We start from the raw sequence: 15,769 nt of genomic DNA, 5'->3' as shown, positions 1-15,769 counted from the left end.
TTTAAAAAATGTTTGCAGGCTAAATCCAAGCCTGATCCATATTCTGGAAAGATCCCATATCCAAAAAAAACCAAAACCTGGATCCAAAATATTCTAGATAACAGATTCCATATCTGTACAGTGAAAACTCGGTAGACACATCTGTCAGATTTCACATTTATATCTAATACCATAAGGTGCAATTTCAGATAAATAACACAGTGAGGCAGCAAAACCCCATTAGTTCACAGTCAGGTCTGCTCTTTTTAGATTGGCTGAAAGGAGGCCGTGCCCAAAGCAATGTAGGAAGTATCTAAACAAAATTCACAGAGGTCGTATTTGTTGGGATAGTAACTGCAACTCTTGTAATTGCTAGGTAAGAAACTTTCTTTCTAGTAACTGCCATGTATGCTGATTCAGGAAAAAAATATAATTTATTTTATTTTAAAACAGCACAGAATTTTTTTTTTGTTAGAGGGCCAAATATAATGTGTGTATGAATCAGTGAGCAGCACTTTAGGGTATGTCAGTAGTGCAGATGGATTGATTATTAGCAGAGGAAGCAGTAATTCTCTAGTTCAGGGGTCCCCAACCTTTTTTACTCGTGAGCCACATTTAAATGTAAAAAGAGTTGGAGAGCAACTCAAGCATGAGAAAGTCCATGGGGATGTCAAATAAGGGCTGTGATTGGCTGTTTGGTACCCCCTATGTGAACTGGTAGCCTACAGGAGGCTCTGTTTGGCTGTACACCTGGTTTTTATACAACCAAAACTTGCCTCCAAGCCTGGAATTCAAAAATAAGCTCCTGCTTTGAGGCCACTGGGAGCAAGATCTAAGGGGTTGGAGAGCAACATGTTGCTCGCGAGCTACTGGTTGGGGACCACTGTCTAGTTAGTGGATCTGGCACTAATACAGTAATATATCATTTTGGCTGTTTGCAAATAATGTATTGTATGTCGGGACTATTGTTGCATATAAATTGTAAGCTTGGCAAGCCAGGGAACTACTTCTTCCTGGTCCTCTCTAGCATGGCACTTACATTTTGTAACTGTGTATACAAGCAGTGCTATATAAAGAAAGTTATACACACATACACCAACAACTCGGATGAAATACTGGCAGCTGAGCCATGTGCTGGGAACACTAGTTAACACATACCTCCCAACATTTTGGAAGTAAAAAGAGGGACAAAAAATGTTTTCCCGCATGTAGCGCAGCAATTTTTGGACCACACCCCTTTCTGTGGCCACACCCCCTAATTACCATGTTTGTTTTACAAAATTTGGCAGGTTATGAAAGTTTGAAAATATTTCTCCTTATCTAAACTGTGTTTTTGTGTCTCGAAATTGTTACAAAGTATCTTATTTGCACCTGTTAGCTGTTCTGGGCTCTCTGCTAAAAGCCAATTAAGTGAGAAACTTTGTTTCTTTTTCTGGCTGTTCAGTGCAGAGAAAAGAGGGACTTTCCAGTACAAATGAGGGACTGCGGGTTGAGCTGTCAAAAGAGGGACTGTCCCTCCGAAAAAGGGACAGTTGGGAGGTATGGTTAACACATCTGCAGTGCTGGTGCAGAAAACTGTAATGTCTGTTTTTCATGTGTCATTTCATGAAAAACGTCAGCAAAACTGTGGCCATTGCTTCTTGTTTACAGTGAATCAGTTAAACGTAATCAAATTAACTGTTAAAAGCCATCCCAATAGGCCATAAACTGCTGCAGCAAATGTGCCAGGGCTACATGATAATCTATGATTTATGTTATTATGGGAGATAAAAGTTGAAATGTGTACTTACACCACGGGCATTGCGTATTCATCTAGCTGTTGTATACATTTTTACATACAACTCCAGCAGAAAAAACAATGTATGCTTAGAATGCTATTTAAAAAATAAAGATCTTCCATTGCTGTTTTGCTTGAACAGTTTTAACTTGAACAGTTTATGCCATAATAGAACCGGGTATGATAACCCCCATTAAATACTTCAAGCAGCATAATATAATATAAATTATTTGCCATTTATTCTGCACTACAAAATTCACCCCTTCATTCTGCACTGCAGAATTTGTTCTATTGTCCCTTGAGTAAATTGCATAACTCATTTACATAAATTGTAGACTTGATTATAAACTTAGATCCTTCTAGACCAAGTTGGTAGCTTTTTGACCAGTGTATGGGGCCCACGAATGGGCCTACCTGACCAATATCTGCCTGTAAATCAGCCAGATACAAATCAGGTAAGATTGAATATTCCATTAGTCACAAGGGCTAGAAAAAAAAAAAAAAAAGTCTTTATTCAAAGCTACATTCAAAAAGTCAGCATCTCCATCCTAAGGACACTAAATGAGGGTGTCATGGGGCTGGTACACCTGGACCACGTCCTCCACTTGGTGGAAAAGGGGTTGGTCACTTTTAAATTAACTTTTTAGTATGATGTAGAAAGTGTTAGAGACTGTTTGCAATTGATTTTCATTTATGATTTTTGAGTTATTTAGCTTTTTATTTATCAGCTCTCCAATCTACAATTTCAGCAATCCGATTTCTAGGGTCCAAATGACCCTAGTAGACGTACACTCATTTGAATAAGAGACTGAAATATAACTAAGAGAGGGTCTGTATAGAATGATGAGTAATAAAAAGTAGCTACTGTATAACAATCATTAGCCTTTGGAGCATTTGTTTTTTTTAGATGGAATCAGGGACCCCCATATGTAAGGTGGAAAGAGTCAAGAGAAAGACAAATAATTAAAAACACGTATTAGCCATTCTATAACATTCTAATCGTTGACTTAAAGGTGAACCACTTGTTTAAGTCAGAGACATGATTAGGCAATACTTGTTTGAGTAAAAGACTCCCACCATGTAGCCAACAGCATGCAGATATTGCCAATTAAAGGCTGTTTTCAGCAGTACAATTCACCAATAAATTAACATAGTATCTATTATCTGAAATGCTTGGGGTCTAGTTTTTCTCTATACTGATTTTTTTTTTTTGTAATTTGGAGCACCATGCTTTAAAGCTACTTAAAACATGTTAATATTAAAAAAAAAAACAGGATGTTTTTGCCATCAGTTGGGCGTAAACCATTTGAATAGACCGGGAGACCATTGGTTCTTGCTGCATGTTGTTGTAGAACATGTATGGATCCAAGTAGCTTGAGTGAAGAATGCAATAGAAAAAAAAACACAATTGTAATCTATTACCATGAATTACAGGGAAACTCAAGCTTTAAAATAAACTCAATTGTGAGAAAAATGCTAAATACATAGGAATGTGGCACAAAAAAGTCCCCCAAAGCTGCCCCCAGCTTTGGCAGTAGCATGATCCTTCCTCGGGCTAATTACAAGTGAACACAGAACTCTAACCAATGGAAGAATTGTGCCACCACCAGCCCAGTGTGACCAAACAGCTTTTTAAAACTTAAAAAATCCTGCCATATGCATTTACATACCCAGGGACATCTTTTAGACAGGTGGAAAATTCCATTGTCTGAGAGCAGCAAGGGGCATGAATATAGTCAGGGGCCAGTGGGTCTGAAAAGGTCCTAGATTTGATCCAGTTGTTGGCTCAAGAGTTCAACTTGTCCCATGTCTTTGACTAAAACAACTGTGGCGTAGCCCATATTGGAGCCCGCTTTTGTCAACTGCCTGTTTCAACAAATAATGCCTAAGGATTGGGGAATAGAAGTGGTCCATAGATGTAGCATCTGTAATGTCAAAGCAACAAGTATTATGCATAGTTTAGTACCTGCAAAGATGGGACCACTACTTTGTACAATGTTTCTTAATGTTGTCCACGAAACTACATTTGTCTCTAATGAGAGCGTCATTAGTTAGCCAACCGGTGCGCACAGAGAGGAGGCTACCTACCCTTGTCTGATTTTGATAACCAAGTAATTAACAATGTTTTTTGCATTTTGTTTTCTCAACAGCTTTTATATGTCTTCCTTCTCTCTCTCTCTCTCTCTCTCTCTCTTACTATAGGATGTTGCAGTTTTTGGACCATTTTCTGGACTCCCTAAACCCGAGTCACACAACATTCCGAGTTTATATTTTTGCCGCTATTATTCTAATCTTCTCTCTTATTATCTTTCGAACCATATTAAAGATGGTGAAATTTATTTATGCTTACATCATCAATGCCAGGCGTCTGCGTTGTTTTCCAGAGCCTCCAAGACGTAGCTGGCTTTTAGGACATATGGGACTGGTAAGCATGCTTAATTACTCCTGAAGTTGGTGATGCAGAGAAAGCATAAAGTTGTTTATTAAATATAATATTACACCCTGCATTGGGTCAGAGAGTATCAAGAAATAATCAGCAATTATCTTTGAACAATCGAATGCAGTTAGTAAGAAAACAACGATCCATAATTATATTTGTAAAAAAAAAAAAGTAAAATACTTTTTAATAATCAAGCATTACCAAATAAATATATCTAGATTATGCATGGTGGTAATGGACTGGTGTTTAGCCCAACAGTTCTCAACCTGCCTGTTGTCATTTGGGGTTCACTTGTCATAACTAGGCACAGTGAAGTTATGCATCGAAGTATAAGTTTAAGGTCAGATATTTATGTGTAACACTGCATTGCTTAGCTGAGCTCTAACCTTTACTATATCATTATGAGGGAGGAGCCACAATTAACCGAAAAGCCCTGGAAAATTAAGTAAGACGGAATTGCTTCGCTGCTAATTTATACACCACCTATGACCGATGCTCCATCTTTATGTAACAGGAAACAACTCAAGTCCTACGAAGTTGCCGGCTTCAGCAAAATGCAATAACATTTCAGATTTAACTTAGAAATACATTTTTTGCCTTATGCTGAAGGTTTGAGTTTGCCATTAACACCATCTAGCTTCCCTAGGATCTGTGCTTTGCTTTCATTGCTTTGCTGTCGTTGTTTGCAGTTTATGCCAACAGAGGAGGGCCTTACAGAAGAGAATGATGCCATCTCTACTTTTCGTAAAACATTTCTGACATGGCTGGGACCCATCTCTTTAGTATCACTGTTTCACCCAGATACAGTTAAACCAATGGTTGCAGCCTCAGGTACAGTAGAAAAAGCCTGTAATAGGCCACAACAATCTAACAGGTTATCATTGCTATACTTGAAAAACATACAGCAGGTTGTTGGCTCCTGTCTCCTGTCACTGTTCCTTGTGTTTGTGATAGGGACCTTAGATTGTAAGCTCTACTGGGGCAGGAAATGATGTATCGTGATTATATAATTATATAAAAGTGCTGCTTAAATGTGTCACCGCTATATAAATAACAGATAATAATAAGACCTTAAATTTCAGCTAAATTAATATACCAGAGCTTTCACTGTTAGCAACACTATGGGCATATTTATTTACATTAAAGACAAACATGCTGATGTTGCCCATAGCAATCAATCAGCAGTTCGATTTGAACAGTCACCTACATGAAAATAAAAGCAAAGATCTGATTGGTTGCTATGAGCAACATCACCCATGATATTTGGCTCCAATGTTAATACTGTAAATAAACCCCTAAGGCAATTGCGTATTACCCATTATTTTTAATGTAAATAAAGGAGTATTTGCAGGCTACATCATTTGGTTTTCAGTGTACCGCCCATAGCTACATACTAATGATTGCCCACAATCTCACTGTTCTTACTTCCCCCTCACTCCAGATCAAGAATACTGAAGAAGGACTGTTGGTGGTGGACAGCTTGGTGAAGACCTACATCTATGCCTGCTCTTGGTGGTTTAGTCTTTGTTATCCCATTGTGCGACTTTTCCACCCAAGTAGCATTAAGACAATACTGCAGGTGTCAGGTAGACTTTCATAGCTCTCCTGCAATTTCCTTGCCTGTTGCAGCCTTGCCCCTGTTTGTTTTACTTTCAGCAGCAGGGATCATAGTAGAGTAGTGTCGGCTGAGCACAATGTTAAATTCAATAAAAATACTATAAAAAACAAGAACACGTATTTTAGTTAACATCGTGATGGGGTTTTAATACCTTTAAAGGCCACAGTATGCATAGAATTACATGGCAAGGATTGCCATACTAGTGGGGCAGATTATCCTCTTATAGTAATGCTCCATGTGGCATTTTGTTTGATGAAGGTCTCTTAGGATAAACTATGAAAACTGCCCCACTAAGTTCTATTTCTTAAGAATGCAGAAGTTGGAGAGCATTTCCCATTCTGCTGAAAGGGAAGTGGCTGCCTACGGTGAAGGGTGTCTTGATCACTGTGTTTTTTTCACACAGAAATGTGGCAATTTAAATTTCTGGTTTATTTACTGATATTTACGTTTGGTCGGGGCAGGCTTTGAGGCTCAAGCAGTATCTGTCTCAAGTAGTATGCGCTTTATTATGTATGACAATATGAAGTAAAAGTTTGTTGCCCATACAACTACATGAAAATTTCTCCAAGACAGACAGCTTTTTAAGAGACAAATGGGGTTATGTTATAAAGAGCATTAAGTTTGCCCAGAAGCAGTAAACTATAGCAATCAATCAGCAGGTAGCATTTGCTGGTCATCTGATTAGAAGCAAACATCTTGTTAGTTGCTATGGGTTACTGCTTCTGGGCAAACTTTTATTACATATATCAAAAACTGTTCTATTCTATATTGGTGTTGTACCTTAGATAGGTAATTCATTGTCGCCATTCATTTTAAACCCTTTTATAAATTGTTTACTTATCTGGGGGAAAATGAAATATAATTATATATCATTATATTGGGGCTGATTCACAAAAGGTCGATATTCCTTAACACGCAGTTGTGTGCGTTATTTAAGACGCATTATTTAAGAAATGATTCATCAAAGTATTTTCACAAATCTAAAAGGCATATCACAAGCGCTAATTCTACATTTCTGCAAAGCGGTATTCTAATCGCATTGCAATATTTATAGAATAGAATTAATCTTAACGCATTATTCACTAACATATTTTAAGCAACAAAAGCATAAAATAGTGTGATAATTACTGTGAAATTTAATACCTCCCAGAAGTAGGCGTTACTAAACAACATCAGATGGATTAATAGAGGAAGATGTAGTGAAGAGCTGTAGGGCAGCAATTAAAGACCTTTATGAGGAACTGGAGACCTACAGCCACTAACACATTTTCATGATACCTTGAGCAGGTCCAGAATGCACTACGTTCTGTGTCATGGAATTATATTGAGTTTCCCAGGGAAAGATATGACTAGAATACTGTAAAAAGAGACTTCTACTCTGCCAGTGGCATCCCGAATGTCTTAGGTGCTATAGATTGCACTAATAACGTGTGACAATATCATATGCCTTAAAATATCGCACAAAGATTCAGTAAAAGATTCAGTGGAAGACAGGTTAGATGAGATAGTGGGCAAAGAAAGGGAAAATGTGGGAGCAGATTTGGCTGGGGGTACTGTTAAAGATAGGGAGGACCACATGTCATATGTTCAATATGGTACCAGTATTAATTGCATGTTTGCAAATGCAAGGAGTCAAACTGGTAAAATGGGAGAGCTGGAGGTGCTGGATGGAAAATATGATGTGATTGGTGTGGCCGAAACATGGCTGAATGAGTCGCATGACTGGGCAGTTAATATCAGTGGCTATACTTTGTTTTGGAGGGACAGAGGCAATAGAAAATGAGGAGGGGTATGTCTGTTTGTTAGGCAGGATTTAAAAGCTCATATAAAGGAGGAGGTTATGTTAGAAAATGAGGGGGCAGAAGTTGTATGGGTGGAGTTCTTCACCAATTGTAAAGAGTCCAGCAAATTAATTGTAGGCGTATGTTATAGACCCCCTAATGCAGGGGTCCCCAACCTTTTTTACTCGTGAGCCACATTCAAATGTAAAAAGAGTTGGGGAGCAACACAAGCATGAAAAAGTCCCTTGATTTGCCAAATAAGTGCTGTGATTGGCCATTTGGTAGCCCCTATGTGAACTAGCAGCCTACAGGAGACTCTACTTGGCAGTATACTTAGGTTTTTATGCAATTAAAACTTGCCTCCAAGCCTGGAATTCAAAAATAAGCTCCTGCTTTGAGGCCACTGAGAGCAACATCCAAGAGGTTGGTGAGCAACATGTTGCTCACGAGCTACTGGTTGGGGATCACTGCCCTAATGTAAGTGAGGAGGAGGAGGCTAAGCCCCTGATGCAAATAGAAAAGGCTGCTAGTTTGGTAATGATAATGGGGGATTTAATTACCCAGATATTGACTGGAGCAACAGTACTGCCAGATCAGTTAATGGAAACAAGTTTATAAACTTGTTGTATGACAATTTTATGGCACAGGTTGCTGAGGAGCCTACCAGAAAAAATGCTATTCTGGATCTAGTGATCTCTAATGACCCAGAACTTTTAGCAAATGTGCAAGTCATTGAACCCCTGGGTAATAGTGACCACAATGTTATATCATTTAGGGGCACATTTACAAAGCTCGAGTGAAGGATTCGAATTAAAAAAACTTCGAATTTCGAAGTGTTTTTTGGGCTACTTCGACCATCGAATGGGCTACTTCGACCTTCGACTACGACTACGAATCGAACGATTCTAACTAAAAATTGTTCGACTATTCGACCATTCGATAATCGAAATACTGTCTCTTTAAGAAAAACTTCGACCCCCTACTTCGGCAGCTAAAAGCTACCGAAGTCAATGTTAGCCTATGGGGAAGGTCCCCATAGGCTTGCCTGAGTTTTTTTGATCGAAGGATATTCCTTCGATCGTTGTATTAAAATCCTTCGAATCATTCGATTCGAAGGATTTAATCGTTCGATCGAACGAATAATCCTTCGATCGTTCGATCGTAGGATTAGCGCTAAATCGTTCGACTTCGATATTCGAAGTCGAACGATTTTAGTTCCTAGTCGAATATCGAGGGTTAATTAACCCTCGATATTCGACCCTTAGTAAATCTGCCCCTTAATGTCTGGTGCAAAAAACAAATATATACTGGGGCAACAAAAACCATGAATTTTGGAAAAGCTTATATTAGTGCCTTGAGGGCTGCCCTACAGAGCATTGATTGGGGCATTAGGTTTCCAGCTAAAAACACAGAACATAAATGGCTGTCATTTAAAATTATATTAAATCATTACTGTTCTCAATGTATTCCCTTAAGGAGTAAATGTAGAAGCTCTAAGAATCATCCTGTGTGGCTTAATACAGAAGTAAAGAAGTTAATAGGAAAGAAGAGAAAGGCATTAAAAAACTACAAATCTGTTGGGACAGAAGCTGCATTTATTGAATAAGAACACTGTAATGAATGTTGTAAATCAGCAATCCGGAATGCAAAGAAAGGAACGGAAGAGTTAATTGCAGTGGAGGTGAAAACTAACCCTAAAAAGTTTTTTAAATATATTAATAGTAAAAAGATGCAGGTTGAGAGTGTTGCTCCATTAAATAACAGTACCAGTATGGTTGTAACAGAAACAGAAAAGGCAAATGTGTTAAATCAGTTCTTTTCTTCAGTGTATACAATAGAGGAGTCTGAGTTCTCAGGCTTACTTTATAACTGCACGAATGGTTCAGCTCAATCTAGTCAGTGGCAGAGCTTTATGATTCATAAAGCTTTAATAAAAATTAATGTAAACAAGGCTCCAGGTCTTGATGGCATACTCCCCAGGTTATAAGAGAGCTTAGTTCAGTTTTAGACCAGCCCTTATTTCTGATTTTCTCAGATTCACTGTCATCTGGTATGGTGCCTATGGATTGGAGAAAAGCTGATGTTATTCCAATATTTAAAAAGGGATTATGATCTCAGCCTGGCAATTAAACACCAGTAAGCTTGACATCTGTGGTAGGCAAATTATTTGAAGGGATCACATTCAAAGTTTTGTCCTAGTGATTGGCATTATGAGCAGCAATCAGCATGGCTTTATGAAGGATAGGTCATGTCAGACAAATTTGATTGCTTTTTATGATGAGGTAAGTAAGATGCTGGGTGGGGGGGGCAGTAGATGTGATCTATTTGGATTTTGCAAAAGCGCTTGATACTGTGCCCCACAAACGACTGCTTTCTAAACTAAGGTCTGTTGGGCTCAATGAAGTCATTTGCACATGGATAGGAAACTGGCTACAGGATCGGGTACAGAGGGTGGTTGTTAATGGTACATTCTCTACTTGGAGTAAGGTTCTTAGTGGGGTCCCTCAGGGCTCAGTATTGGGTACACTTTTATTTAATGTGTTTATTAATGACTTAGGGGAGGGTGTTGTAAGTAATGTATCAGTGTTTGCAGATGACAAAAAACTATCCAGCCCAATTAATTCCATCCAGGATGTGGCATTCTTGCAACAGGATCGTATACCCTTAATGGGACTGCACTAGGCCAATCCATTATGGAAAAGGACTTGGAGTCCTTGTAGATGATAAACTTGGCTGTAGCAAGCAATGCCAGTCAGCAGCATCAAGGGCAAATAAGATCTTGAGCTGTATTAAAAGGGGCATAGAGTCACGGGAGGAGGGGGTCATTCTTCCACTGTATAGAGCACTTGTAAGGCCCCATCTAGAATATGCCTTAAGTTTTGGTCTCCATCACTCAAACAGGACTTTATTGTATTAGAGAGGGTACAGAGAAGGGCAACTAAGCTGGTAAAAGGTATGGAAAATCTTAGCTATGAGGAAAGACTGGCCAAATTGGGGATGTTCACGCTGGAGAAGAGGCGCTTAAGGGGTGATATGATAACTATGTATAAATATATAAGGGGATCATATAATAATCTCTCTAATGCTTTATTTACCAGTAGGTCTTTCCAGCTGACACAAGGTCACCCATTCCGATTAGAAGAAAAGAGGTTTGGCCTAAATATTCGGAAGGGGTTTTTTACAGTGAGAGCTGTGAAGATTTGTAATTCTCTCCCTGAATCAGTTGTACAGGCTGATACATTAGATAGCTTTAAGAAGGGGTTGGATGGCTTTTTAGCAAGTGAGGGAATACAGAGTTATGGGAGATAGCTCATAGTACAAGTTGATCCAGGGACTAGTCCGATTGCCATTTTAGAGTCAGGAAGGAAATATTTCCCCCTTTTTTCAACCTTACTTACTATGTAACTATGAATGGAATCATACTTGTGTCATGCTGGAAGGGTATTTTATTTGCTTATGCTGATGTCTTTGTCTCAACATAGATACTGTTAGGTGTGTCAATAAATAATTATAAACTGGTTAAAACTCTTTAGCTTACATATGTAGTATTCTAAGCTCACACGTGGGATAAAAGTGCCACTGCATTGTCTTTTTAAAATACTTTGAAATAAGAAATATATACACCATTTATTTTGCAACATGAACCAGTAGGGCTATTGCATTTCCTTCCTGTTTCTAGAGAATAAACACATTGCTCAAGAAAATCTCACAACTTCTTCTGGTACTTTGATCTTGAACAGATCTGTATCTGATTATAATTACTATATGGCAGGACATGGTACCAGAACCCTATGCAATAAAGAAAAACTATTTTCAGTGTAAAGAAAGCTTATTAGTATTTTACAGTGATATCAAACTATATGAGGGAAAAGTAACAATAAATTGTCTGCTTTTGGTTACTAGAACTTTAAACCGTATTCCACAAAGTCGAACCATAAGGAAATGATAACAGGCAGCCGTTTAGAAACATCCTGCTGAGCTTTTATGGATAACTCATTGTAACAAAGCTCAAGGTGACTGGGTTGTGTTCCAATGATTTCCATTAAACAGACAAATAAGGATACACTTTGCCTACTGTACAAGAATGTGAATTTTGAAGAATGTTGAATATAAATGGTTTGTTTATCAGGTATGGCTTAGTAAATATTAAGTAAACCCTGGGATTGTATAATATAACGAGGCAATTTCAGTTTGCTGAGATTTTTAAATTTCTGTAAGATTTTCATTGTGCTTGTCTTGTTAAATAAAAAGATATTCTGCTTATGCCAAAAAGCTTGCTGCTTATTTTTACATGATTTTAAATTGTTGCCCAATCTATCTCTATCTCTTCCTCTATAGATATATGTTAATGTCACAAAAGTCCTTCTTCAAACGTAGTTACCCCATGTTTTTTCCATGCCACACACCATAAAACCCTTTGGCTCATTCTGTGCACGAGTCTTCATATTTATTTAGAAGGCAGAAGTTTCCATATAGGGTGCCCTTTATATTGCAGTTTATTGAGTACAGTTTATTGTGCTTTTGTGAGTCATTACACTTTGTGAAAAATTGTAAACTTTATTTTTTTACAGTGATGAACTTTTTGATTTCTTTAACCCATCTATACATAGATCGGCAGGTAGCTTTTTATAATAAACTCACTAATTTAATCTAATTAAGGAAACAAACAATTTTGCAAGGAATCGTATAAACACACATCCACAGCGCCATCATTAGTTTAATGAGCAAAAGGCTACTACTTCCTCTTTCTGTAAATGGCATACTCTTTACATATATCATATTATCAACCATACACTAAAAAACTATTTTGATCTTGCTTGCCTTATAGCTGCCATTGCTCAAAAAGATGAACTGTTCTATGGTTTCCTCAGACCCTGGCTTGGTGAGTTCTTGAAATTAAAAAAAAAAATAAAAAGTGCTTTCATATATCAGTTCCAAGGTTTTTTTTATTCAGGGTTGAATTCTTCTTTAAAGGGGTTGTTCACCTTTGAGATAACTTTTAGTATGATGTAGAGAGTGATATGCTGAGACAATTTGCAATTGTTTTTCACTTTTTATTAGTTAAGGTTTTTGAGTTATTTAGCTTTTTATTCTGCAGCTTTTCAATTTGCATTTTAATATATATATTTACTAAAATATTTTTTAAAACATTGCTATTTTTAATATAATATGCATTGCAAATGTTCATAGTATGATTTTTTTTCTTTCAACTGGCAATGTTATTTTTGTTTCCATTTCTTTTAAATGTAATTATTTATTGTTAGTTTGCTAAGCTAGGTTACCCATGAAGTTCAGACTCCTAAAGATAATGGCACTAAGCTTGTTTTAGTTATTGAGCAAAGGCTGCACAAAGATCTGAAGTTGCGCACAAGTTACTGATCGTTTGCGAAGTTGCGCTAGTGATGTTACGATCATCAGTTCGAATTTACACTAGCGACCGTAAATTTGCATACAGTGCGAAATAGAAGTTTGAATGGACGTGTATGCTGCAGCAAATACATTACACTACACAAGCCCAGGAAAACTTAATAAAATGAATGGTATATAGAGGTGTTCTAATGCCCTACACATGAGCCCACAGTATAGTTTATGTGCCATATGTTAACAAAAGTATGGGGGAAGGAGGGTACGCTAAAAACAAAAAATTTGATCTTTTTCAGCCCATCACATTATAAAATGTAAAAAAACTCCAGCATTTTTTGGGACCTCGAAAAATGTTTAACTTTTTTTTTACAAACTCCTATCTACTCAATTGCACTTCGCCTTGTCTAACCTGGTAAATTTGCGTAGTTTTGCCCCTTCCCCAGAGTGCAACTTCGCCTGGCGTTAGGCTGTGAAGTTGTACTAGTCTATCTACTTCGCTAGCGAATTTTCGCCAGGGACACTTTTAGTAAATGGGCGAAGTGGCAAAATGACGTAACGATGTCGAATTTTTGCTAGCGTAAGCCACTTTGCCGGTTAGTGAATTTGCCCCTATATCATGCTGGGTAAACCTGGTCTGCTGGTTGTTAACAGGTTTTGAAGATTTTATACATTATGTCTGGCATGTATATAACTCTTATATCTGGTGAGTGGGAAATCTCCCCAGAGAGGCACATATCACCTCTTCTGATTTGCAATGATTTTCATTCATGGTGTGTGGCTGTGTGCACTAATATAATTCACTTGTCTGGAAATTCTACACCAGGAAGTTTTTTGTTTTTGAGTTTTCCCCACATAATTCATGCTCTGACTGTAGATGAACAGGAACATGCTACATCAGACTAGGCCTATGCTGATGTACATGAGACATGAGTCTTACTGATCCTGTTGCAATGATATTGCAGCTAGCTGGTACTTTTCTGCTTTGCCTTCTCTCTGATATCTGTGTGGACTTGTATGACCATTATTTTAAATGTAATTTATTTTTAGGGGATGGACTGTTGCTTAGCCATGGGGAGAAATGGGGGCGGCACCGGCGTCTTCTAACACCTGCCTTTCACTTTGACATCCTTAAGAACTATGTGAAGATTTTTAATCAGAGCACAGATATCATGCTTGTAAGTTCCCTTTTGGGATTGTGTTGTACTCCCTGTAGTTTTTCTTGGCCACTGAATATTTGAACAGCTTTCAAAAGTTTGCCAAAAATCCAAGTTGCTTTTTGTAATTTTCAAAATATTTGCTTTTTTTGTTGTACGGGTATAGGATCCCTTATCCAGAAACCCGATATCCAGAAAGCTCCGAATTACGGAATGGCGGTCTCCCATAGACTTCATTTTATCCAAATAATCCAAATTTTTAAAAATGATTTCCTTTTTCTCTGTAATAATAAAACAGTAGCTTGTACTTGATCCCAACTAAGATATAATTAATCCTTATTGGAAGCAAAACCAGCCTATTGGGTTTATTTAATGTTTACATGATTTTCTAGTAGACTTAAGGCATGAAGACCCAAATTACAGAAATCTGTTATCCGGAAAACCCCAGGTCCCGAGCATTCTGGATAACAGGTTCCATACCAGCACCATGTACCTAATCCAAACTAAGATATAATTAATCCTTATTGGAAGCAAACTCAGCTTGTTGGGTTTATTTAATGTTAATGCATTTCTAGTAGACTTAAGTAATGAAGATCCAAATTACGGAAACATTGTTATGAGAAAAACCCCAGGTCCTGGGCATTCTGGATAACAGATCCAATACCAGAACAAAGCTTAACTCACAAAATAATTTACTGTGATGTTTCAGTAAGGAGGATTTATTTCACTATAAATTAATTACTAACCAGCTTTTGAGACTCTATGGTATATTTATCAAAGAGTCAGTGTTCTCCACAGTCCTCTAGAGTGAAATTCCGCCACTCTCCAGTCATTTCTATGGCTTTTTGAAAGGCGCATTTATCAAAGGATGAACTTTCACACATTGATAAATACTCTTTTAAAAATCCCATAGGCGTAATTTCACTAGTCTACTGTGGCTATCTCTAGCTTCACTCTTTGATAAATATACCCCAAGGTCTTGTTAAGGTAAAAGTCACAGAGGGTTAATACCTGTGCTACTCTGTGTGTGCAGGTCATTGATGGTAGCAGACAGTTCATTCCTTTAATAAAATGTAATCCTTCACTGAAAGTTATTCTGAGGTATCAAATAAATATGTCTGCAGTTTTAACAGTGGGAATACATGTTTAATATACCTACTACTAGCACATCTTTTTAAAGGGAATGGAAAAAGCAGAGTCTCCTGGTTTTGGCCTCCACTCTACTAGTCTAACTTTCCCCCAAAAGAAAATATAAAACCTCCTGTATTTTGTCAACATTGACTAGTGATGAGCGAATTTGTCCTGTTTTGATTCAACGAAAAACTTGAGAAACTGCGAAAACATTTGCGAAACTGCAAAGAATTTGCTAAACAAATTGAAGTCAAAATTCTGTTGACACGCGTGACAATTTTTTCGCTACAAATGCATTAAAGTCAATGGGCATTTTTTCCTTAAGGTGACTTTTTTGTCTAAACGCATTTTTTTTGGTTGGGCGTGTTTTTATTTTTTTTGCAACAACTTTTTTGTCGCAACGACTTTTTTCTTTGTTGCAGCGAATTGTCCTCAGCAAATTTTTGCCACAGTTTCCCGAACAAATTTCGTTGTGAATCATTCTCCATCACTAACAGTAAGTTGTTGGCCTCAGGCAGTATAAGA

General features: G+C 37.6%; 1 protein-coding gene across 2 annotated transcripts in view; it reads left to right on the top strand.

The window, feature by feature from the left end:
- The first annotated feature begins 280 nt into the window (after positions 1-280).
- The window catches only part of cyp4f22.S (cytochrome P450 family 4 subfamily F member 22 S homeolog), a 32,071-nt gene continuing 16,582 nt past the window's right edge, over positions 281-15,769 (top strand). Inside the window, exons 1-5 of one of the 2 annotated variants that reach the window (XM_018241309.2) lie at positions 281-355; positions 3,959-4,181; positions 4,886-5,027; positions 12,424-12,477; positions 14,007-14,134. In XM_018241309.2, coding sequence (XP_018096798.2) covers positions 3,960-4,181; positions 4,886-5,027; positions 12,424-12,477; positions 14,007-14,134 — 546 coding nt within the window. In that variant the 5' untranslated portion in view covers positions 281-355; position 3,959. 2 annotated transcript variants of the gene reach the window in all.

Source organism: Xenopus laevis, chromosome 2S (genome assembly GCF_017654675.1).
Source record: "Xenopus laevis strain J_2021 chromosome 2S, Xenopus_laevis_v10.1, whole genome shotgun sequence".
NCBI classification, from domain to species: domain Eukaryota; kingdom Metazoa; phylum Chordata; class Amphibia; order Anura; family Pipidae; genus Xenopus; species Xenopus laevis.
This window is presented reverse-complemented; position numbering and strand designations above follow the sequence as displayed.